Source organism: Perissodus microlepis, chromosome 16, assembly GCF_051167445.1.
Source record: "Perissodus microlepis isolate ML-2025 ecotype Zambia chromosome 16, ASM5116744v1, whole genome shotgun sequence".
Taxonomy (NCBI): Eukaryota; Metazoa; Chordata; class Actinopteri; order Cichliformes; family Cichlidae; genus Perissodus; species Perissodus microlepis.
In genome coordinates this window covers 28,180,496-28,204,566 of record NC_140476.1, presented here as the reverse complement: position 1 = coordinate 28,204,566, position 24,071 = coordinate 28,180,496, and the positions used below count along the sequence as shown (strand labels likewise).

The 24,071-nt window shown below is 40.6% G+C and overlaps 2 protein-coding genes across 2 annotated transcripts; one reads left to right on the top strand and one right to left on the bottom strand.

Annotated features, from left to right (window-relative positions):
- Positions 1-1,121: 1,121 nt before the first annotated feature.
- Positions 1,122-2,117, top strand: LOC146371121 (olfactory receptor 6N2-like). Its single transcript, XM_084955047.1, has one exon. It carries the CDS (start codon positions 1,131-1,133, stop codon positions 2,115-2,117), a length of 987 nt encoding a protein of 328 aa, XP_084811173.1. The 5' UTR covers positions 1,122-1,130.
- An 8,253-nt stretch (positions 2,118-10,370) lies between these two features.
- LOC146371120 (olfactory receptor 13C2-like) lies at positions 10,371-11,330 on the bottom strand. Its single transcript, XM_084955046.1, has one exon. The coding sequence runs from the start codon at positions 11,319-11,321 to the stop codon at positions 10,371-10,373; it is 951 nt and encodes a 316-aa protein (XP_084811172.1). The 5' UTR covers positions 11,322-11,330.
- Positions 11,331-24,071: the final 12,741 nt, after the last annotated feature.

The window sequence follows — 24,071 nt, the reverse complement described above, 5'->3', positions numbered from 1 at the left end:
CGTCTATCGCGTTCGGTGTGAACACACCGTAAGAGAAATATGCACTCTCTTTCTAGTCCCTGTCAGTACTCAGATTGGATAAGTGTAGTCGGATTATAACGACAAGAGGGAAGGTAGTCAGAACTGAGGGGATCGAACTACCAGAAGTCAACATTGCAAGCATCGAGGACAGCTGCAAGTACCTGGGGATCACGCAGGCAAATGGGAACCACAAAGAGGTCACTCGGAAAGCTGCAACCACTAAGTACCTGCAGAGGTTCAGGCAAATCCTGAGAAGTCAGCTGAATGGTAAGAACACGATCTGGGCTATAAACACCTACGCCCTGCCTGTGATCAGGTACCCTGCTGGCATAAAAGGCTGGCAAAAGGAGGAGATAGAAGCCAGTGACATCAAGACAAGAAGGCTCCTGACCATGCATTATCATAGTCCAGGATGAGACAACAAACATCCACGAATACATCAGGAAAATGGCCCCGACAGACCGTGTGCTTAGTGAATACCTCAGGCAGCAGAAACCCAAGTGTTAGAATGAAGTTACCTGAAGTGCCTCAATTCTATGCTTTATATTAACTAAAGTGTTATATAGTCATATAACTTGAGAAAATGTAGAGGGACACGGCAACAGTGGTTTCTATGTTAATTGGGGCACTCGGGGAAATGATTTGATACTGATACAACATCCGAGATCTCTGTCCGGAAACCCAGAGAGATATGTCCATTCACATATGGAAAACAGAAAAAGAAAATGTTTCCTTTTCAAGAGGTTTCTTTAGCCTTTTTTCATACACTCTAATTTTTTGCGTATATATAATAAGCCTATACTAGTTCAATGATTTAAAAACAATGCATGGGCAAATTCAATGAATTGCACAGTGATATAAACATCAGATCAGATGTTTATAGGTCAGATTTCCTGAAGTTGTTTACATGTTAGTGGAGAACCTAATGAGTCCCATAGAAGATGGAAGATTTCTAATAAAACAAAGCCATATAGTCAGTCACTTACCTTCTTAGTTTAGAGCTGAAAATATATTATTCCAATACAGTAACAGTTGCATTTTCATTTGTTATACTTGAATACCATTTATGTAATATAGTTCCATAGTCAGTAACGTTTTTGTTTTTGTCAATGGATGTTGAATTAAATGTAACATTGGTAACTTTTGGTGGGTTTGCAGAATTGCACAAATACAGGTATCTCTATTTTGTAGTTATATCCACGTTATATATTCTGATTCTCTGCTTTAATTCCACTATAGTGTGCCTTATTTGGACTCACAAAAACCTTCACGAGCCAATGTACATTTTTATTGCAGCTTTGTTAATCAACTCTGTTATTTACAGCATGATTATCTATCCAAAGCTCTTATCTGATGTTTTGTCTGAAAAACAGACTATATCATATCCACTCTGTCTTTTCCAAGGATTTTTATGTTACACCTCAACTGGGTCAGAGTTTTTACTGTTGGCAGCAATGGCATATGACAGGTATGTGTCTATATGTAAACCCCTGCAATATCCAGTTATTATGAATAGAATAACTATTTATGTATGTCTGATTTTAGCTTGGCTTATACCTGCTTTTGAAACCTCAGTGCTGGGTGTGTTGTATTCGAATGTCAAACTCTGTAGCTTTACTCTGACAGGAATTTTTTGTAACAATTCACTTTACAAGCTTCAGTGTGTGCCCTCGGTCGCAATATCTATATATGGTATGGTCATGTTGATAAACATTGCCCTTCTACCTTTGCTTTTCATACTTTTTACATACATCAGGATTATTAGAATATCTTACCATTGTTGTAGAGAAGTGAGGAAAAAAGCTGTAAAGACATGTTTACCCCACCTGCTGGTGTTAATCAACTTTTCCTGTTTTATTTTCTTTGATGTAATTATAGTTCGACTGGATTCTGATCTATCAAAAACTCTTCGTTTGACATTGACGTTTCAGTCAATTTTATTCCATCCTCTTTTAAATCCAATCATATATGGACTCAAAATGAATGAAATTTTTAAACATATCAAAATATTGTTGTCAAGTTTAATAACACTGGTATTACTGCCCTATTATCAAATGTATGGCATATCATTTGCAATTGTAATGCAAACTAGATAATGGGGTACCTTTTCTCCGATTTTACATACTAGACAGAGGAAAAGAGATCAAATTTATAGAAATGTCATGACATTTATGTAAATGTTGATTTCTGTTCTTCTATTGATGACAACATAATGGTCATAAAACAAAGACAAACAATTTCTTAAACTGTTTCTGGTAATGTTTAAATTCTAAACAGGTTATATGCCTGCATTTCACATTTTCCCTTCTTTATTGTCATAGATTATTATTTACTATTGTATATTCACATAAAAATAATTTAGTAGAATGAATCAATTAGTAGAAGTCTCTCTTTGATGCTGACAAGCATATGAATATTCATCACAGTGTCTTCTGTTTTCTCAGTTATATATATTTATGCAGCTAAATAAGCTAATTAAAATTCGCATGACCAATTGTAAAATCACCTCCATCAGCTACATGAAGTTTACAATACTTAAAAAAATTGTTTTTTTTAAATGAAAAAATCTTTTGAACTTTCCATAACTCATTATTTATAAGCGTAATATAGTTAAAAACCTTAACAAATCATAAATGGACTGGTACTTTTATAGCACCCTTCTATGCACTCAACAGCACTTTCCACAAGAAGTCTTATTCACAAAATAACATCCATTCATACAGCACTTTTACCATGACTAAGTGCTTTTTAAAATGTTTTTTATGGTTAAAATCTATGTGACCCTTTGGCAGCGATGCCAGCATAGTTTCTAGCTCTGCTCACAGTCACAGTTTTTCACGTATCCTGTCATACAAGTTAGTTATTTTGAGGCCTATCCTACTATGGACACCTCATTAACCAGAGACTCATGGAAAAGGGAGATTGTTCAATCTCCCTTAAAGAAGTTTAAAGAATCCTCCGTTACTAAGGATGACCTCAACAAGGTTATTGCTAATGGCTTAAAGCTAGCACTTCAAGAACAACAAAAGTCCCTCAATACAATAGTTGCCTCGGCAGTCAGAGAAGCTATGGACTCTATCTTGGTCCCTGCTTTACACGACTTATGCACAGAGCTTCAAAAGACCAATGAAGTGGTAAATGATGTCAGCGGCGAACTCGAGAGAGTGGCTACAATGGCTAAGTGTACTCAAGACCGAGTGGATTCAGTGCAAGCAGCTGCATGAGAGGACAGACGATTGACTATCAATCTAAAGAAACAACTTGACCAACTCGCTACAAAGCTCACAGATCTGGAGCACAGGGGTCGCAGGAATAACATCGGACTTGTTGGCTTACCAGAAATGACAGAGGGCTGTTGGCTACATCAAGGCTAATCTCCCTAATGCTGGGCATACACTGAGCGATTTTTGGCTCATTTTGAGACGATTTTTCAGTCGTGCAACCATTTTGGTGATCGGCCCGAGTTTCACCTTCATCGTGTGTCGTGCATCGTGTAGTATACGTGTGGTAACGAGAAGCGATTAACACCTCACGACCAGCTCCCGATCATCAGTCGTTTGGTCGTAAGAAAATCAAACCTGTTTGAAATCCTGTTGGCCGTTGTGAGGGTGTCAACGCAGCCTCTCACACTGCGCACGCGCAAACACAGAAATGAAAGTGAAAAGATGGGGCAGCACAGCAGTGCAGCGTGTGATCTGGACACAAGCGATGGAGGCACAACTTGTAGAACTTTGGCAAGCTCATCCGAGCCTTTTCAATGTGGCCTCACAATATTATCATGACCACAACAACCGTGAATATAGTTGGATGGACATTGCTACTCAATCACAGCTGCCTGATCAACGTTTTTCATTAGCAATTTAGCAAAGTTGATGGTGGTGGTGTGCGTGTCTATGTGAGTGAAAGACAGAGAGGGAGGGACAGCACAAGAGCCAAAACAGTTCAGGGGGCCGGCCGTGCGGACAGCAACGGCGGCGACGGGCAAACAGTTCTTGGGGCCGACCGTGCACACGGCAATGGCAGCGGTGCAGATAAAACAAATCAGGAGGCCGGCCACATGGAAGGCAGTAGCGGCAACAGAGCAGGTCCGGAGGTTGGCCGCGATGCCAGCAGCGGCGACGAACTGTCTCAGGAGGCCGGCCTCGACGGCCATGATGCCCAACTAGAGGCCAGGAAAGCGGCCGGCAGAGGCGAAGCGGAACAGGACGAGCTGGAACTGATGACGGTGTGGCAACCGCAGGACCAGACGAAGCAGGTCCAGATGAGGCAGGACCAGACGAGGCAGGAACAGACGCTGAAGCTGGATCAGGCGAAGGCAAGGCTGAAGCTGGACCTGGCGAAGGCGAGGCTGAAGCTGGACCAGGCGAAGGCGAGGCTGTAGCTGGACCAGGCGAAGGCGAGGCTGTAGCTGGACCAGGCGAAGGCGAGGCTGAAGCTGGACCAGGAAACGCGAGGCTGGATGAAGACACAGAGGCTGGACCAGGCGTGGATGAAGACACAGAGGCTGGACCTGACGGCAGCGGGACGGCTGCGGAATCTGACGATGGTGATGCTACAGACAGTGATGCTGCAGACGGTGATGCTGCTGCAGACGGTGATGCTGCAGTTGACGGTGATGCTGCAGTTGACGGTGATGCTGCAGTTGACGGTGATGCTGCAGGTGGAGATGCGGATGCTGCAGGCGGTGATGCTGCAGGCGGTGATGCTGCAGGTGGTGATGTGGATGCTGCCGGTGACGGTGTAGAAGTCGCAGGGGATGATTCAGCAGGTGACGGCTGAACAGACTTCCCCGTACCATCAGCAGATGCGAGGATGTGCTTGCTGGGTCCTCCAGGACCCCCAGCAGACGAGGCATGAGGCTGGACGGGCTCCTCAGGCCCCCCAGAAGACAAGGCATGAAGCTGGACGGGCTCCTCGGGCCCTCCAGCAGACGTGGCATGAGGCTGGATGGGCGACTCGGGCCCTCCAGCTGACGACACTTGAGGCTGGACGGGTGACTCGGGCCCTTCAGCTGACGACACTTGAGGCTGGCTGGGTTCTCCCGAACCCCCAGCTGATGAAACTTGAGGCTGGCTGGGTTCTCCTGAACCCCCAGCTGACGAGACTGGAAGAGCTCCTCGGGCCCTCCAGTGGAGACAGACACTGAAGCAGCAGGTACGGAAACCTCTGGCAGTGCGGACACTGGCTGGGACTGAGCAGCACAGTGGCTAGACTCAGGCAGCAACAGTGGGTTGCAGTCCTCGAAGAGCTGAAAGTGTTCCCCAACACACTCAGCAGAGGACGGAGGCGGATGGGTGAACTCACTTGAATTCTCAGGGGGTGCTGAGAGCCGAGACTATTTAGGTGAGTTCTCCGGTGGAGCTGCTGGCGCTGGCGTCTTGACCTCTAGGGGTCCAGAGTTGGCTGGTGACTGACACCCAGCCTCTGGTGAGGCCCTAGAGGGAGTAACTGTCTCTGAGGTGGCCAGCTTAAGAGAACTAGCAGATGTAATGATGAAGTGTGTTCCCTGCTCGTAATGAGACGGTGAGAATGGTGACTGGATGAACGAGTGGGTGGGCTGCTGAACTAGTGGCAACTGAACTACAGGTAGCGAAGCTGGGTTGCTGACTGAACTGATAACTGTACTGCTAACTGTGTTACAGACCCCACATTGAATTGTGGTGAAGGTGTGGATGGGGGGATATGGTCAGAAAAAACTGTTTCAGGGAAGTTTATTGCTTTACCTGAAGGAACCGATGCAGACAAAAAGGCTCCCCTAACAAAGTCATTCCCTAAACTCGTAGTGCTAGACTCAGTAACTCCAGGTTATCCAGGTTCTCACCAGATATCCAAACCGACATCATGACAAGCAGGTTTTACGGCTGTGGCTCCAGTAAACATCAGCTGATACTAGAAAGTAATATTAAATGAATTCTAACAACAACTGCTTAAATGTGCTGCTGTTGTTTAGCGCGACATCCGCTGGTTTCCTCTTTCTGGTGCAAAGTAAGCGATAAACAAACAAAAGAAAAAAGCTGATCAGCTGATCATTGACTAGTTTCATGATTGAAGTAGCAGCAGGAGTAGGAGGGGAGGGGGGGGGGGGGGGATGAGAGAAGAAGAGGCAGCTGTGCAGCGTAAAGACACAGAATAACTCCAGCTTTTCTTTTTTTCATTCTAGCAGAAGTACAGGACTAATCGTGTTCCTTTTCATCTCAATACGGATGTATTGTAATTGGTCCAGCCCAGAGTCCATCATGACCAATTGGCAAATCCACCACCTTTAATTGTTTATACCATTACAAAAACAAACAAACACATATAAAAACAAAAAATTACCATCGGCCCCAACGGGCAAATTCCCGGTATGCCCGATACCAGTCCAGCTTTGGGGTCAGCTGGTGGGTAACAGGCATCTCCGAAAAAGTTAGAGCACTTTTGCAAATATGTGATGTCTTGATAAACTGAGCAGATATTTGAAGTTTATACGGCAACATCAGTTTATTTCGTGATCCAGAAAGACTAATATTTTAAACTCCGCCATTCTGCGTTCCTCTGCCACTGCCTCATTTGAGTTTTGGACAAAATGCTGTTATTGTGTGTAATGATAATCGCAATCACTGAAATATATTTCTTGCACACAGAAATGAATTTTGTTTGGCAAAATAATTTTCTCCTCAACATGCAACATTTGCGCTTGGAATTTTTTTTTTAGGTGCGCTCAGAATAGAGGCACTAAAATAACGCCATAGAAATATAGAGATAAAATCAAAAGTAGTGAAAAGCGGCCAATTATACCCTGGACCCCAGAGGGTTAATGTCATGGTCCTGGGTCTTTTGATCCAATTTCTTTTAGTTTTCATACATTTTTGATCATTCTGTATTATTTGGTTCCTAGGTTATTCTGTTCACTATGGTTTTGTCATGGTCCTGTGTCCTTTTGACCCAGCGTTCTTAGTTTTCTTGTGTTTTTGTATTCTGTTCTTTATTTATTCTATGATTCCAAGGTTGTTCAGTTTTGTTTATGAGATTTCCCCTCGTGACCTTACCCCATGTGTCTCCACGCATCTGTGAGTCCCCATGCCTTGTTTCTACTCCTTATGTTTTATCCCATGTTTTCCCCAGCCCGTTATGTCTGTGCTCTCCCCGTGTTCTCTCCTGCCCTCCTGTCTGCGCCCCTGTGTACTTCCTGTTTTACTTTGACAGTCTCCCGTCAGCATGAGTCAGTGTTGTGTTACTCCTGCCGTGTCTTGTTATGATTATCAGTGTCAGCTGTGTTCCCCATGTGCTCCTACTTTCCTCGTTGACCCTCTGTGTATTTATGTCCGCGTCTCCCTCAGTTCTCCCTCCCTGTGTCTCCTGGTGCACATTATAATTAGTTTTTCGCAGTTTAGTTTTGTTTTGTATTGTTGGTATGATCTGTTTTCCCAGCAATAAAGCTGTGCTTTTGAGTTTAAGTTCTGTCCCCGTGAGTTTGCGTTTGGGTCCATTCCTGCCTGCCACACAGCTGAATCATGACAGGTTTATTAGATTTCCCCTTGTGTCTTTGCCCTCTGTCTCCCCCTGTGCATCTGTGTTTATTTAGTTGTGTGAGTCCTTGTGCCTTGTTTCCCATCCTTGTGTTTTATTCCATCATGTTTCCCCAGCCCGTCAGGTCTGTGCTCTCCCTCGTGTTCCCGTGCTCCCTCTAGCCTGCTTCTCCTCCACTCACAAATCATGTTTCCTGTTTTATTGTAAAGGTCCCATGTTTTCATGTTCATTCCGTCTAGTCTAGCTTCCCCTGTCTCGTTATGGTTATTCCTATCGGCTGTGCGTGTCCTCACGTCCCTGTCATCCCTCTGTGTATTTAGGTCAGCGTCTCTCTCAGTTTGGTCCTCCCTCATGGCTGCGTGTCTCTCCCCGTGTTTCCCTGAGTAATTAGATTAGATTAGCATTAGAATTTCCCAGTTTAGTTTAGCATTGTCTTGTATCGCCTTTTTCCCCATTCAGTAATAAAGCTGTATTTTGAGTTAAGTCCCGTTTTCCAAGAGTTTGTGTTTGGGTCCTCTCCTGCCAGCACACAGACGTTTCACGACAGTCAAATGAGAAGCTTGGCTCCTAGTGGTCTGCAACACTGCAAAGTAAACAAGGTTCAGTAATGCTAAACAGGTTCAGCATTACTGATACTGAGTACAGATTTTGATACTTTTAACTTATAAAGGCAGCTTATATGGCAGAGAGCCGTGTGTCTTGATTTATCAAATAAATCATCATCAATTTGAAAATTCTGAGCACATTTTAATGACAATTAAATCACCTTCCACAAGAAATAGTTAACACAATAAAACAGACCTGTCAGCTTGCCATATATTTAGGAACTGGGTTTCTTTAAGACTTGGAATGTAAATGTAAGTGTCCTTTTTTCTTTTGGTCAACTTCTGTTAAGTATTGTGCTATATAAATAAAGTAAACTTGACAACACAAAAACGTTATTATATTCAGATATTTTTCATAATTCAAAATTGAGTAAACATGGAAATGACGGAATAGATTGACTGAGTACAATTCAATGGCCCATCTTGGTGGAACGGAACCAAAGCTATGAGAGGGATTACCGCAGGACCCCCCGGAGCCAAGATGCTGGTGGTGGAGAGTGCTTGAATGGAAAAGTGGGAGTGATAAAACTTAGATTTAGCTGGCAGCACCTGGGAATGCACAGATATGAATATTCACCTATATCTTGTCGTGGAATTGTTAAAAAATAAAATACAAACACTTGATGAGTGTCTTTGAAGTGAGTTTTATTCACGTTGCAGCAAGAGAGAGAGTCCAGTCAGTCAAAGTCAAGCCAGCGTCTCTAAAGCGGAAGCAGAGCTGGGCTTCCCTTATACAGTCAGGCACACAGACACACAACTCTCATAACTTGTAGCACAACTTATCATTTCCATATAAGGTGTTGATGGTTTATACCTCGGTTCTTCCTTGGAACACACACAGCATCTACTCCTTGAAAGCAGTAAAGCAGTAACAGTCATACCCAAAGAGGGATATGTTTTGCAGATTATCATGTTCTCGGGTGGTCTTGCTGTGATGAGTGTCTGTCCCACTATGGTTCAAATAAGCCTGTTATATATGTGTTATTGTCAGAACAGGTGATCAATACACTAAGGAAAAATAAATTTTTATTATCTCTCTCTACACATTAAAATATCTTATGAATCTCTAAGATAATTACGGTAAGGTAATCAGTCTGATAAAATAACAGCTATGATGATTAATTGGGTTGTTATAATACTGCAATTTCAAACTCAATACATATTAACCAGGAAAATTCTTGATACCATATTAGATATCATGGGGAAGATTCTGAACCCACCCTGTAACGACAAAAGTAATGGCAAAGATGTCATATCATGAAAAAAAAAAAGTTTAAATTTTCATCTACTTTTCCCAATTATATATTTATTGTAGTTCGATCTGACAAAAGAAAAACTTAAGATTGAGTTTAGAAGTTTCATTTGTTTTACAAATTATTTATATAAGTTAATTGCAGACTGTGAAGGTAGATTTTATAACATATCTGGCTGTAAAGGTGTTAATAATTTTAATGAAATGGTAAAATATTGTAGTTTCATTTCAAAACATTTGACATGTTTTTTAATGTTCTGTTGTTTCTACATCTGTTTGGTTAATAACTCACACTCACCAATAAAATGTGACAAGTGGTGAAGATGCAGGTCCTTGGGCAACAGTTATAAAGTGTTACCACTTATTCCTTTAATGGAGAATCTATGTTTCACTATGTTCCACTAGCATATCATAAATAAGAATTAGCAATAATGTAAAAATGAAGAAATATAAAAGTTTAAAGACATTAATCTGAAAATTGATTTAATTACCTATCATTTTACCTATGGCAGAATGAATATGTTTATGTTAAAACAACCGCATACATTTTTCATTAATTGCTTCTCCAAAGCTCCTAGGTTGAAACCAAAACTCTGTAGCTCTGAAACTGTCGATATTACATCCTGTTTAGATGAGCATTATACGGAGCACTGCAACATACAACTTTAAAAAAATAAATGGGTGAAATGAATTAAAACTATGTCATTTATTTTGCTTAAATATGTTTTCTTTAAAAAGATTGATTAGTCTGTTAGACTTGTAATTATTAGAAACTAAAGAAAAACTTGTTGAGGAATAGTATATTTAAAAAATAAACTTAGAACATGTTTGTCCTATTATCAATATGAACTATACCTGCGAAAAATAATAGCAATAATTTATGAATAATTAAATGAGTAAAAATTACATTTTTATGTTTTACTTTTTGATTATGTTAAATGAAGAACATTTTCAGTAACTTCAGCAAACTGATTACATAACAATTACGGCACATTAGCATTAATACACGTAATGATTCTGGAATGACAAAAGAATCTTTTTAGCTGTTTAGAAATTTCCTTCATTTTGAGCCCATAAATGAATGGATTAAACAATGGATGATAGAGTAATAATTGTAATGTCATTAGTAATCGAGCAACTTTTGGAAAATCTGATTCCACTCGAGCTATGCCTACATCATAGATACTTAAACAGGAAATACTGATTAAAACTAACAGATGGGGTAAACAGGTCTCTGCAGCTTTCTTCCTAATTTCTTTACAACTTTGATAAGAAACAATAAATATTATTGTGTATGTGAAAACTATGAAGATCATAGGAAGTATTACAAGATCTAGTAATGCAACCACACCAAAGACGGTAATTAATCTTGATCTTTGACACTGAAGAGTGTAAACTGCGTTGTTACAAAATATTCCCTTTAAATTAAAGTTACACAATGTTGCTTCAGCACTCCCTACTGCTTGGACTGCAATATGAAAAGCAGGTATAAGCCAAGATACGACCAGGAAAATGATCACAGTGGTTTTGTTCATGATAGTTGGATATTCAAGAGGTTTACAAATAGCCACATATCTGTCATAGGCCATGGCTGCCAAGAGAAAGAACTCTGAACTGCCTAAAGTGTAAAACATAAAAAACTGAAAGAGACAGGCTGAATATGTTATGACTTGTTTTTCAGATAAAAAGTCAATCAGAAGTTTTGGATAAATATTTGTGCTGTAAAGGAGACAGTTCAGTAGCAAAGCTGCAATGAAAATGTACATAGGCTCATGAAGGTTTTTATGAATCCAGATCACATACACGATTGTAGAATTACTGCATATTATTATAATGTATAATGTAAAGATAATACAAAAATAAACATATCTGTACTTGTTAACTTCAATGTATCCATCTAGAGTTACATATGTGGTATTTAACTCCTCATCCATGAATTAAAAAAAATAAAAATACTACAAAACAAATATAGCAGCATAACCAGTTTATATGACGACATAAAATCAAAATTGCACTAAAATGCAACCTGTGTTATGTATTATTCTTTTAAAGATATCAGAACTTCAAATACAAGTACACTCATCAATCAAATGCATATAGTGAATCATATGTATGTGGACTGAAGAAGAGTTTTATTGGTTTGCTTCAACCTTGAGGGAGCTGAACTGTGAAAGTCGGTTACATCATTGTTCAGCCTCTTTTACTTGAGGATTTAGTAGTTACAACTAATGGATAATAAGTTGCAGCTAACAATGACAATGATCAGCCAACTTCTATTAATCTAGTATAGAATTTTAATAATGTAGCAAGATTTTATTGTTGTTTGGTTTCCATTTTAGGTGGTGTGGTCTTATGCCTTGTGTACATTTTCAGTGTAAAAAAAACTTGGATAACTAGCATACTAAATAATAATAATCATCATAAAATAATAATAATTAAAAAAACAAGGACAAGCTTATGCATTACAAATGCATTACAAATGTCCAACTTTTCATACATTGTTTTATTTATAGCCTATAAATAAAGCATATATATATATATATATATATATATATATATATATATATATATATATATATATATACACACACTGTTACCTTCACCCTCCACATCTTCTCCAGCTCTACTCTGAGCCCTTAGTAATTCTCAAGTTCCTTGTGTTCCTTCTTCCTGATGTTGCCGTCATTTGGAACTGCTACATCGATCACTACGGCCGTTTTCTTCTACTTGTCTACCACTGATAGGTTTGTAGCATAAACCTATTTGCTGGAACGTTCAGACAATTCTACTACATGGCAAAGCAAGACACAAGCAGGCAAAGTCCTTTATGTTTCTCGTATACGAGGAAGACCAACTGGACAAACGCCGTTCCTTCGCTTGACCCCAGTTGCTTTTGTCTGCTCCCTCGTAACACTGCTCTTTTATTGAGGTTACATGAATGAGATGAGATGTTAGTGTGTTTTGCATATTAAGTTTGCTTAACACCTGGCTCCACTAGGAGCCTGCATACACACCATGATGGCCTGGAAAACAAAATCTATAAGTTAAATCAAACTTCACACTTGCAAACAATTGTATCATAAGAGTAATAAAGTATTCAGCATCAAAGACAAGTATCATGTTCAGGTTTTCTCAAACCATAATTATTGCCATAATTCACCCCATGGATCATCCCATGTGGTCAGTCAACATTACTGTAATCGGTGACTTCCCTTAGGCAAAGTCACTCCACTCATTTATCACTATGAGCTCAATAGTGGCCAGCTAATGACTCCCATATTAAATGATTCCATAAACAGTGCATCTCTCATTTGTTTTCTCATGTCACTTGTCTGTCTCTGCTGAATCCTCTACACGCACTCTTAGAAAAACAAACACTAGCCACACACACGGACCCTCCTGGTGGTCAGGCGCAGGTCAACAGGATCCAGAGGTGCTACAAAAAGACCATAAAGTTAACCATCCATAGCTGCATAGTTTCCTTCACACATAAACCCAGGAATCCTGTGGTAGGAAAACATTAACACATGATTAACCCTCTGCTGTAGAAAAGAGAATGGAAATGTTAGCGCTGCGCAGTTGTACACACTTTCTCACAGTGATCATTCATTCTTTCATTTGTTCTTTGCTGATAGTGGAACCTATCGTCGCATTTCGTTTCCACCCTCAGCAAAATGACGTCATTTCAAAAAGAAAAAGAATTTAGATTGGATTTTCTCGCTGAATCCTTTTGGACAGGAACTCGCTTTCTGATTGTCCCAAATAAGTGACTTTCTCCAGAGCCGTGTAGCGCTTTTGTTCTAGTCGTGCAGATCTGCTCAAATGACAGAGATTATCAAACAAAACTTTCAGTGCACTGTGAAAGTATCAAAATAAAAAGCCTTGTTAAGTCATGACACATGTTCCTCATCTCAGGAGGGTAAATCATACCAAACCTAATTGACAGGCTCAACTTTGCAACAAAAGAAAAATCATTAGCTAGATTAATTCCAAAACATCCATCCATTAGCCGTACAACACACAACATAAGCCTAATGTCTTATTAGATGTGAGTTTCTTCCCCAGGTCTGTGCTTTTCACTCATTTGAGTCACAGACCCATTTTACTCAGTTTCCCTTTTCCCTGTCATCATAAAACATGTGACATGTTGTCATGTACTTCACAAAACAAGTTTGTTCTGACGTATTCAGAGGTGTGTATCTGGGTGCAGGATTCACCCGTACATCAAAACCAGGAAACAGAGTTTTTTCTTTAGATTCTCCACTCTAACAAACTCCAATACATCCCATTCACTTGTGCCAGAATTCAATCACCTTTCATTAATTTAAGAACAATCAACTAATTTGCATATCAGCTGTTAACCCACCAAGTTGACAGGACAACAGAAATGCATTTTCAAAATATTATCACAAAAGAGAATTCCCTCATACAGTAAATTACTTGTGCTGCATCAATCAAGCTGAAAGCATCTCCCAATTTACTATATTAACAACTAAATTTATTGTCTGATCACTTGTTAGTCATACCAGAATCTTTTTTCCCCCCCATAAAAGTTAAACTGTTGTCCTGTAACCTGGAGAGTTAATTGTCAGCATTGGATAAATTTAGCATTTGATAACAAGTGTCTGTTAAATTCACACTATTTTAACACTGATGAGAGATAACAAGCTGATTTTCATTGCATGTGTGTGTGTTATTAGGCAGGTTTAATCGATGTCTGTGGAGCTGCATATCCAGCAGGGCATTTTCCTTAAAGCTGCCTTTCCTTCACATTTCTCTGCTATAATATGATCATTTCTTAACTAATTTGCTATGAGTCCACTGATCTTTGCATCACTTTCCATCACACTAAGTGACTTGGACAAGATGATAAACAGACTCACATGCTCAAGATGCTGTCTAATCTTCATGAGCTCTCTTGTATTTGTAAGTGTTAGTAGAATTAATACATTTTCTGTTTGTGTGTGTGATTTCGTATGTGTTTCTCTTTACAGTGTTTCAGACTCCTTCACAATTTTCCCACTTAAGCAGTCAGTTTTCTTTTTCCCAGGTTTGCTAACCCAAATTTTGATTTCCCACATTAAACAACAGCATTCCTCTGTGTTCTCACCTACTCCTCTCACTCTGTTGTTCTCTCCCACTTCAACAGTCCAATAGCAGGCAGTTCTCTTTCAGCTTTGTCCTGTATTCTCCACTGTCTCTTCTTGCCATTTTAGTCCAAAGGTGGCAAATGTCAAACTCCGACAGTCTCCTCAAAAGTTTTCTTCACAAGCACAGTGAAGTTGCAGCTTGTTGGAAACACAATGCCATTCATCCAATCAGTCAGGATGATGGATTTTCTTTTCTTCTCTGATGTTGTTTGTTGGGTCTCTCTGCTCAGGACTTTTGCTGCTGTCTCTTTAACTGCCATGTTATTGCTCTTTGGAACTGCATTCCTTGTCTTCAGAGAGGAGTGAGAGCTTGCTTGTTAGGTTGAGGGACACATGGCGCTGTAAATAATTCAGCCAGAAACTTGGCCTGAACGTTTCCAATGATGTTAACTTATAACTTTCTTCCGACCGCTGCATGTGGAAAATTCATCCAGGTCTGCTTTTCACCTGAAAGTGACAAACTAAGACATTTTCATTATTCGCATTACTGCTTAAAACAACACACATCTCTCTCTCTCTGTTTTTTTGAACTCTCCTTTCTTAAAAGCAGAAAATGAGATTGTAGTTGTTCTTGGCTGAGAAACACAAAACCTTTTTCCTATTATTATTTGTCATCTAAAATGTAAACTTTGTCTCTGTTTTTTTTGTTCTTTTTTCCACCACGATAGCTGGTGACCTGCAGAATCACCGCTCTCACAGTTGGAGACAATTACGTTTACACAGCGCACACACACTCTGCGACGTCAGGCACATTCACACTCACTTTTCTCATCTGCACAAATAAATCATATGGCTGATGATATGTGCCATGGTGATCCATAAGTATGATCACAAGTTTATTTAATTATTTTTCAATCCAACAAAACAAATAAGCAAAAACATGATGCTGATGCTATGAACACTCTACACACGAGTCAAGATGCAGGAAAACTGCTGTGCATCTGAAAGAAGAAGCTGAACTCACGGATACGCTGCATACTCGAGATATCATAGTTCTGTTTCCCTCTTCTCTGATGAGTTCTCAGCCAGCTCCTGATCTGACAATGTGTAGCTTGTTCATTAGCTCAGAAGAGACCGCAACGAAACCTCACACAGTGGTTGCATGCTTTGCCCCACAGTGGCAAAGACTTGCACTTTCATATTCAATTCAGCTTCTCCATCATGTAGTTTTCAGCTGCTTCATACAGGGTTCAGCGTATTTAATTATTTTTAAAGGTGTGCTCTATATGTCAGCAATGGCTCATATTAAGATGACAGTCTGTCAAACAGGTCAAGTGCCTCTATGCACATAATTAGTTAAAATATTTACCTATTTTACTTAATCTCATATGACATTGTACTGAATTTGAGCAACCCTAAGCTTAATGCAGATTACTGTTTTCAATTGGTCAAATCTATGGTCTGGAGCACAAGCTGTTGTCGATCAGGGCCATCTAAAGAATAATCTAAGCAGGTTGTTTCCTAATGAAAGCAGTAATGGGCAGGTGAAAGCCATTCACCAGAGCATGTCTTAACTGCTGCTGGTGTGGGCTGGCCTTCTCTGCACGCTCTCCAAGGCTGCTGTGTTTTCTGAAAACTCAAAATCACATTTTTTATGAGAATATAAATACCTCGCGCTGCCGGGAGCTTATTCTTGAATGAATGTGTCGTCTCCCTGTGAGGCAGCCTTACTTGCTCGGGAACCCATGATAACAACAACAGCTGACGTCACAGACCACGTGTTCTGCTCCGCACCCACTCATACAAACACAACAACAACAACAAAAAATAAAAGTCCTATTGTCCACCATAACTGGACTCCGCGGAACTTCTCAACACCCCAATGAGCGGCGGAGAATTTACTACAGTACCCCACAAAGCGGTCTGTATTTCACCCCACTAAGACGGCGAACCAAAAAAGTTTAAACTGCGCAACTCTGCGACTTAATGCTTCTGTACTAAAACCACACTGAGCGGCTTTGTACATCGCCCCACTAAGTGGCCACGGACAACGCCCCACTGAGCGGCGAAGACGTACAGTTATAGAGTTGGACTCTTTAAACTTACTCGGTGTTGCTTAGCGTGTAGTATAGTCTCGAATCCCGTCATTCATCGAGGAGGAGAAAAAAACAAAACAGACGGCTAATCCATCGGCCCGATGACGAATTCTCACGTCTCGGGACTTTACTGCAGGAACTTCTATAAGTCCTGACTGATGCCTGTCGTTCGGCGTGTTTCTTTTTTCCCCTCGATGAACGTCGATCCAGAGCTCCAGCTCGAAGGACCAATTAATGACAGGTTTGTAGCATAAACCTATTCGCTGGAACGTTCAGACGATTCTACTACACGACAAAGCAAGACACATGCAGGCAAAGTTCTTTATGTTTCTTGTATACGAGGAAGACCAACTGGACAAACGCCGTTCCTTCGCTTGACCCCAGTTGCTCTTGTCTGCTCCCTCGTAACACTGCTCTTTTATTGAGGTTACATGAATATGCATAGGCTCATTAACATAGGTACACATGTGAACAAAGAGTACCGTCTGTGTGTGTGTGTAGGTATGTGTGTGTGCGTGGGGTGGGGTGGGGGGTCAGAATGTGACCCCATAAACGACTTCCCTAAACTTGCTGGTCTATAAGTCCAGCAGTCCATCTAAACAAAAGGCACTTATACTAAAACAGATATAAATGAGTTTGCTATACCATATATCAGCAAGAGAAGAGACAACCTCTTCCCATGACCCTAAGATGTGAGTGTGCATGCCAGAACACTCTGGAATGCACACAAAGTCTTTGCAGACTACTAAGGATCACACATCCTATCACTACACAGTCCATTATACACCTCTAAGCATATATGGTTTAATATTTCTAAGCATAAATGACAATCAACAATATAAACCTGACAACCACCACTATGTCCGGCTGGTTAGCCACCACCATTTTGTCCGTCTGTATGTTGAAGTCCCACAGGAACTTAGCTCGGTCATTCTCCACCACCCTAGGGGGCATCTCCCATTTTGACCTTGGGACTTTAAGGCCATATTCGGCACAGATGTTTCTGTATACCATGCCAACCACTTGGTTATGGTGTTCCACGTATGCCCTGCCTGCTAGCATCGTACACATTGCTGTTATGTGCTGGATTCCTTAGGGGCATCTTTACTGTAAAGAGATATATTCTAAAACACTTCTTCAGCAGAGAATCAGAGAGGAGAAACACACAGATTTTCTTGCTAGCAAGGGCAGCTCTGAGCTCACACACAAGAGTGAGCCTCAAAGACTAGCACTGAGAGTCTGCCCTGGTCTTTATTTCATACTTCAGTGAGCGTTTGTTCCTTACATTGGAATGTAGAGGTGTATATGTATGTGTGTGTGTGTGTGTGTGTGTGTGTGTGTGTCAGAGTGTGACCCCATAAACAACTTCCCTTAACCTGCTTAAAAATCCAACAGTTCATCTATATGTAAAAAGGCACTTAGACTAAAACTGACATAGCTACGTTAATCCTACCGTAAAACAATAAGACAAGGTACGACCTTTCCCATGCTCCTAGGATGTGGGGGTGCATGCCAGAACACCCTGGAAAGTACACACCGTTGTTACAGACTTCCTAGGATGAGACATTCTTTCAATATGCCACCAACTATATACTTCTAAACACAAATGATTACATGCAGTATTCTACCATATTCAAACTTATATCATTAAAAGATTATACTGACTACTAAGTACAATTTTCCATTGACATTTACACAGCCTGCACATGGGGTCTTTCCCGGAGTGATAGACCCCAGCCTCTATCAATCTTGTGCTCAGAGCTTGTTCCTGTGCTGCTATGAGTAGTGCCTCTGTACTGTCTTTTAGTCCAGCTTTGTCCAGCCACTGGTAGGATTTCTGGATGTCAGCCACTTCCTCTATCCTCATGTCGTTCTAGGATGGTGCCTCCTCTTTCTCGGGTTTCTGCTGCCTGAGGTATTCACTGAGCATGTGGTTGGTTGGGGCCATCTTCCTGATGTATTCATGGATGTTTGCTGCCTCATCCTGGACTGTTGTGATGACACACCAGTCCCCAGCCTCTTTCCTTTCGCTTAGCATACAGCCTCAGGGTGCTGGATTTGGGGTGAAACCCTCCATGCATGGTCAGAGTCTCCTGGTCATGATGTCACTGGCTTCTATCTCCACCTTTGGCCAACTTATTATGCCAGCAGGGTACCTGATCAAGGGCAGGGCGTAGGTGTTGATAGCCCAGATCTTGTTCTTCCATTCAACTGACTCCTTAGGACTTGCCTGACCCTCTGCAGGTACTTGGTGGTTGCAGCTTTTCTAGCAGCCTCTTCGTGGTTCCCATTTGCCTGTGGGATCTCCAGGTACTTGTAGCTGTCTTCAGTGTTTGCAATGTTGCCTTCTGGTAGTTCCATCCCCTCAGTTCTGACTACGTTCCCTCGCTTCGTTATCATCCAACTACACTTATCCAGTCCGAACAAAATTCCGATGTCATTGCTGTATATCCTTGTGGTGACTACTGAAGGCTGGAAGAATGTATTTTGGACCGAGTAATCAAAATTTTAAATCTTCTGTTCATCATGCAAGGTCTTTGTATGCCATTGGGTCAGCGAAAAGATGGTTCCAGAGTGTGTACCATCAACTGCCAAACATAGAGGAGGAAGTGTGATGATTTGGAGCTGTTTTGTTCGTGGTTGGTGACTTATAGAGAGTGAAAGGCACCCTGAACCAAAACGGCTACCACAGCATTCGGCAGCGCAATGCAATCCCCTCTGGTATGCACCAAGTTGGTCAGGGATTCATCCTATAGCAAGATAATGACCCGGAACAATCCAAGTCCAAGCTATGCCAGAACTACCTCAGAAAAAAAAGAACAAGAGGGTAAGCTTGAAAACATGGACTGTGTTACGACCGAAAAGGCCAGGCTTTTTGTGTGAACTCAAGTGCAGACACAGACGGAGGAAAGATTGACGTGGATACATTTATTTACAGTGACTAATTTGATAACAATGAATAGTAATTTTGCAAGAAATTCTGAAGGCTATGAACTATGAACTGTGAGGTTGAGAACTATGAACTATGAGACAAAACTATGAAACGTGAAACCTAAACTATGAACTTTGGCTAGATTCAAAAAGTCCATGAACGGATCCTGGGTGGAAATCCAGTGAATCACGGCCAGTTGGTTAAACGATGTTGTAATGGCTTACGAGTTGCAGGTGAAGACGTTATGGGAGGAGGGAGTCCAAGGGGTCCGGGTGAGCAATGATCCAGAGAGAGTCCAGAATGTACGTGATCCAACAGGCTGGCAGGGAGGCAGGCAGGTGGAGCGCCACAATGAAGGGAGTCTGGCCTGATAGCAGAAAACCAGCGTCCAAACAGAGGTGAGTATTGTTCAGTATTGTTGTGAGTATAGCTGTGAAGCATGATGACCAAGTGGGTAACTACGGCAGAGAGAAAATACTATGAAATCAAAAATCAAATTCAAATTTTATTTGTCACATAAAAAGTACAACATGTAGTAAAATATTTGTGTCTGAGCCAGTGGCGGAGTGGGGGGGTGGCTTACTGGGCTTAAGCCCGGGTTGTTTTTTCAGAAGCCCGGGGTCTTTTGGAGTGTAATATTTTCATAGTTAGATGCCTGGCTGACAACTGTATAAAACAAAAAACTACACACAATATTCGAAGCACATAGTGCACACTGTGGGAATTTACGACTGTGCGTAAATCCCCCCTAATATTGGTATGATCCGAGCTCAGGCACTAAGCGGGGCGGGGCAGCTGCAGCCTGCGAGTGCGTTGTTGGAGAAACGGAGCCAGGCAGACAGAGGAGAACTGAAGTTCGACCAGGTACCAAAGCAATCATTCGTACTATACAAATAATGTAAATATGACGGTGTATCACGAAAGATTGATATCAAACTGATCACTTGACCCATATTACGTTACTTGCTCTTCAAATGAATTAACAAATGGCGAAATGAAAAGCCGAACAACAACAATGCTGTTTCTTTAGAGAGTCTTAGCTTATACGTGTGTGTATTTCATATTTTCAGTTGTTACCCTCCACGGCTAAATAAATCGGTTTCAGTAATGCACTGATATACAAGAATGGACATAAGGGGCTTCTTTCAAAGAAAAAACTCTGGTAGTATTTTATATATTATGCTTTGTATGTTGTTCAGTATATTTCTATGCAAAACAAGAGGAATTTCAATACACAGCAGTATATTCACAGTTGAAACCAGATATTTACATACACTTTATGGAAAACACAAGAACATTCTTTTACTGTACAACATCAATTTAGAGTAAACTTGTTTTGTTTTGGATAAATAAATATTGAAATATCTTTTTAATTAGTTAAATGTCAGAATAAAGAGAGACAGAGCTGTCTATTTTTATCACTTTCATCAAATTTAGGAGTACATATACATTAAGTTTATTGTTAATTAATAAGAAACTCCAGACGATTCCATTTTGAGCTGAAGAAGCTTCTGATAGGTTAGTAGAGTCCATGTGAGTAAATTGGTGGCACACCCGTGGATGCATATAAGGCAAAACACAGAGCCTGTTTCTTTGAAATGGGAAAATCAAGAGATGTCAACCAAAACACCAGGAAAAGAATTGTGGAGCTCCATAAGTGTGGCTCAGTTTTGAATACAATTTGGTGCCATTTACAATTAAGAAATACAGATAGTTTCTCTCTTTACTCTTAAAGTTAACAAATATGTTTTTTATATTTATCAATCTAAAAAAATAAACATTTAGTCTGATTTGATGTTACAATTAAAAAAGTGTTTGTGTTTTGATCTGAAGAGTACCTAAATATCTGGTTTCAACTGTATATTTGATGATTGTGAGCACAAAGAGTGAGAGAGAGGAACAGAGAGGGAGATGGAGAATGAGGACAGAACAGAGATGGAACAAGAGCAGGTGAGACACACGTTAGTGAAATGGTTGTTTACCAAAAGTATCACCGTATCATAGGTACTCATGTATCTCGTACCTAGTGTTTCTTTTTAGGTTTGTTATTTTTCAAGTTATATAAGTTATACATTAAGTTATGCAGGCTTGTTTGCACAACAAGGCTAAATAATTATATAAACTTTTCTGAATCTAAATAGTGTACTTTGGTAGAATTAAAAAATAAGTGTAGTGCAGGTCTATGATGATTTTTAGTGCTACTATCATCTAGTTCTGATTCTTGTTCTGTTGTAGTCCTGTTTTAATTCTGGATCAGTTCTGGGTCTGGTTGAATTGGGGTTTAGTCCCCATGTCTTGATACAGCCCCGACTTTGTTCTGCCTTGCTGCTTAACCCTTTAAGACCTACCATAGAACCAAGTCCGCCAGAGCTTACTTTATATTTTTACATGCTGTAGTGCCATTTTTGGGAGCATTTCAAGTTGCTATACATCAATACAACTGTTATAGCCCATATTTTAATAATATGTATTCATTAAGTCCATAGTAACTACATTAATTGCAAAAAAGTGCAATAAACTACAAAAAAATTGAAAATCGTTTTTGGTTTTTTTACATATATTTCTAGTTAGAGAAATTTAAGAGGCTTATCCCTCAAAAGTTTAAATACAAAAAAGTTGCAAAAAATAGTTTACAACAACAGGAAATTTATTTTGAGCGTCTTCATAGTTTTATTTTTGAGATACACCAATTTTTATATACTGCAGGAAAAACGAAAAACAATCCTATGATGCAAATTTGCAAACTATTTCCAGCAGTGCAATTCGAGTTCTAAGCATCCCAGCAACTATTCAGAAAAGCATAAAGTCAAACATGACTTACAAAAACACCAGTATAGGCTCTTAAGGCCTACAAGTAAAAAACTACATTTTCCGCGAAAATGACGTCACTTCCGGTTTCGGGCAGGAAATGGTGGACATGCGATCGTTTGCGCTGACGTCTGCTTCAATGTGGGAAGTGTTACGAACAGCTGATCAGATCGGCAAAGCGTGTTTCTGGAATATTATGTTTTTGTTCCTGCAAGGGCTTTTTATGCAATTCTTGCAAAGCTTTATGTGGAAGGAAACCGTGACTTAGGATAAGCTGATGGCATAAGATGTAAGTACAACTCCTCCGGTTTCATATGCAAAAAACATTATTGCGCTAGCTTATGCGGTTGAAGTGCTACCGGGATTTAAAAATAGTTACGCAAAAAAGAGCGTGCCCGCTCCGACCGGCTTCAAAGGGTTAATTAAAAAACTAGTTTAAGGTGTCCTGCATATGTGATATATATTTTTCCCTATATGAAGTCATTCTTTTTTGAACAAAACTCAAAACAGAGCCAATTAATCTTTCAGTCATTTCTACACCCCCCCCCCCCAAAAAAAATAAAATAAAAAAAATAAAAAAAAAATCCCATATGCATACTACCCTTTAGGGCTAAGCCCCAGGTGTTTCAAATGTCTGGCTCCGCCTCTGGTCTGAGCTGCAAACAAGCTGAGGACGTAGCCGTGCATTCATGGCCGTGCATGGGAGGTCTAGCCAGGACCCTTATACTGGGTGGAAATCGAACTTGCGATTCCTTTTCCGAAGGTGTGTAGTCTTACCACTACACTATCCAACTGCATGAGCAAAACCACAAAACATTAAAGGATTTAACGAGAGCTTGACGGCCTAGCACTAAAATGAGTTAGGTATAGATCTGGCAGAGGTCTGTTGTGAATGCTGGACTTAAATACCGGTGACTTGATTGCAGTCAGGTGTGAAGGCTGATTGGAGTCTCTGCCGAAGGGGGATCCCAGCATTGTGTAAAAACCCAGCACTCACCTGGACCATGATAATTTGTTTTTTAATAGACCAGTAACTAAATTAATCTAGAATGCATGATGAAAATGTTCACAAATGGGTAAAAATATCCTCTTTCGCAGTGAAAACATCTATCCTAGCTGCATCCTGAGTTGGACCTTTCAGACAATGCAGGATGGTTCCTCAATTGAACCTAGAGGTGAAACCAAACTGAAGTTAGCTGCTTCAGCAAACAGTATGGCCCTGACAAGATGCTAACTTGTTGAAATTCTGCTCGGCAGCACAGTGTTTTAGACACTTGATTATCTATGCATTCCTGGCTTGGCCACCCAGCCAATGTCCACTTTGTTCAAGACAGTCCAATGAAATCTAAAAACCATTGCATTCTTCAGTTATAAATATTGATTTATATCTCTTTGTACTTAACAATTTTACTTTTACTTATTTATTTAACAATCTCTCACTTTGTGTGAGAATCAACATTTTATTGATGTGATGAACTCTTCTTCGAGCTCACGGGCACGTCACTGCAACCCCCCCCGGATACTGAGTGACCCCTCATCCGGGGCTCTCCTCAGCTCTTTCTGGGATGGTGGCGCGGCTGAACCTCTGTTGGTCTTCTTTGGTCTCTTGTGTTCTGGGGGCCTCTGGATGTCTGGAGTTTTGATCTCCTCCATACCTGCTTCATGCCCTGGAGGACGGGGCTGTGGCTCCCCACACCCTCTAGCAGATCATTACATGAAGGAACCTTTTAAATACAAGCGCGCTCATGCTCACAGGTG

Coding starts and splice junctions, on each gene's coding strand:
- LOC146371121 (XM_084955047.1), top strand. CDS start 1,131: ATGGATGTTGAATTAAATGTAACATTGGTAACTTTTGGTGGGTTTGCA.
- LOC146371120 (XM_084955046.1), bottom strand. CDS start 11,321: ATGGATGAGGAGTTAAATACCACATATGTAACTCTAGATGGATACATT.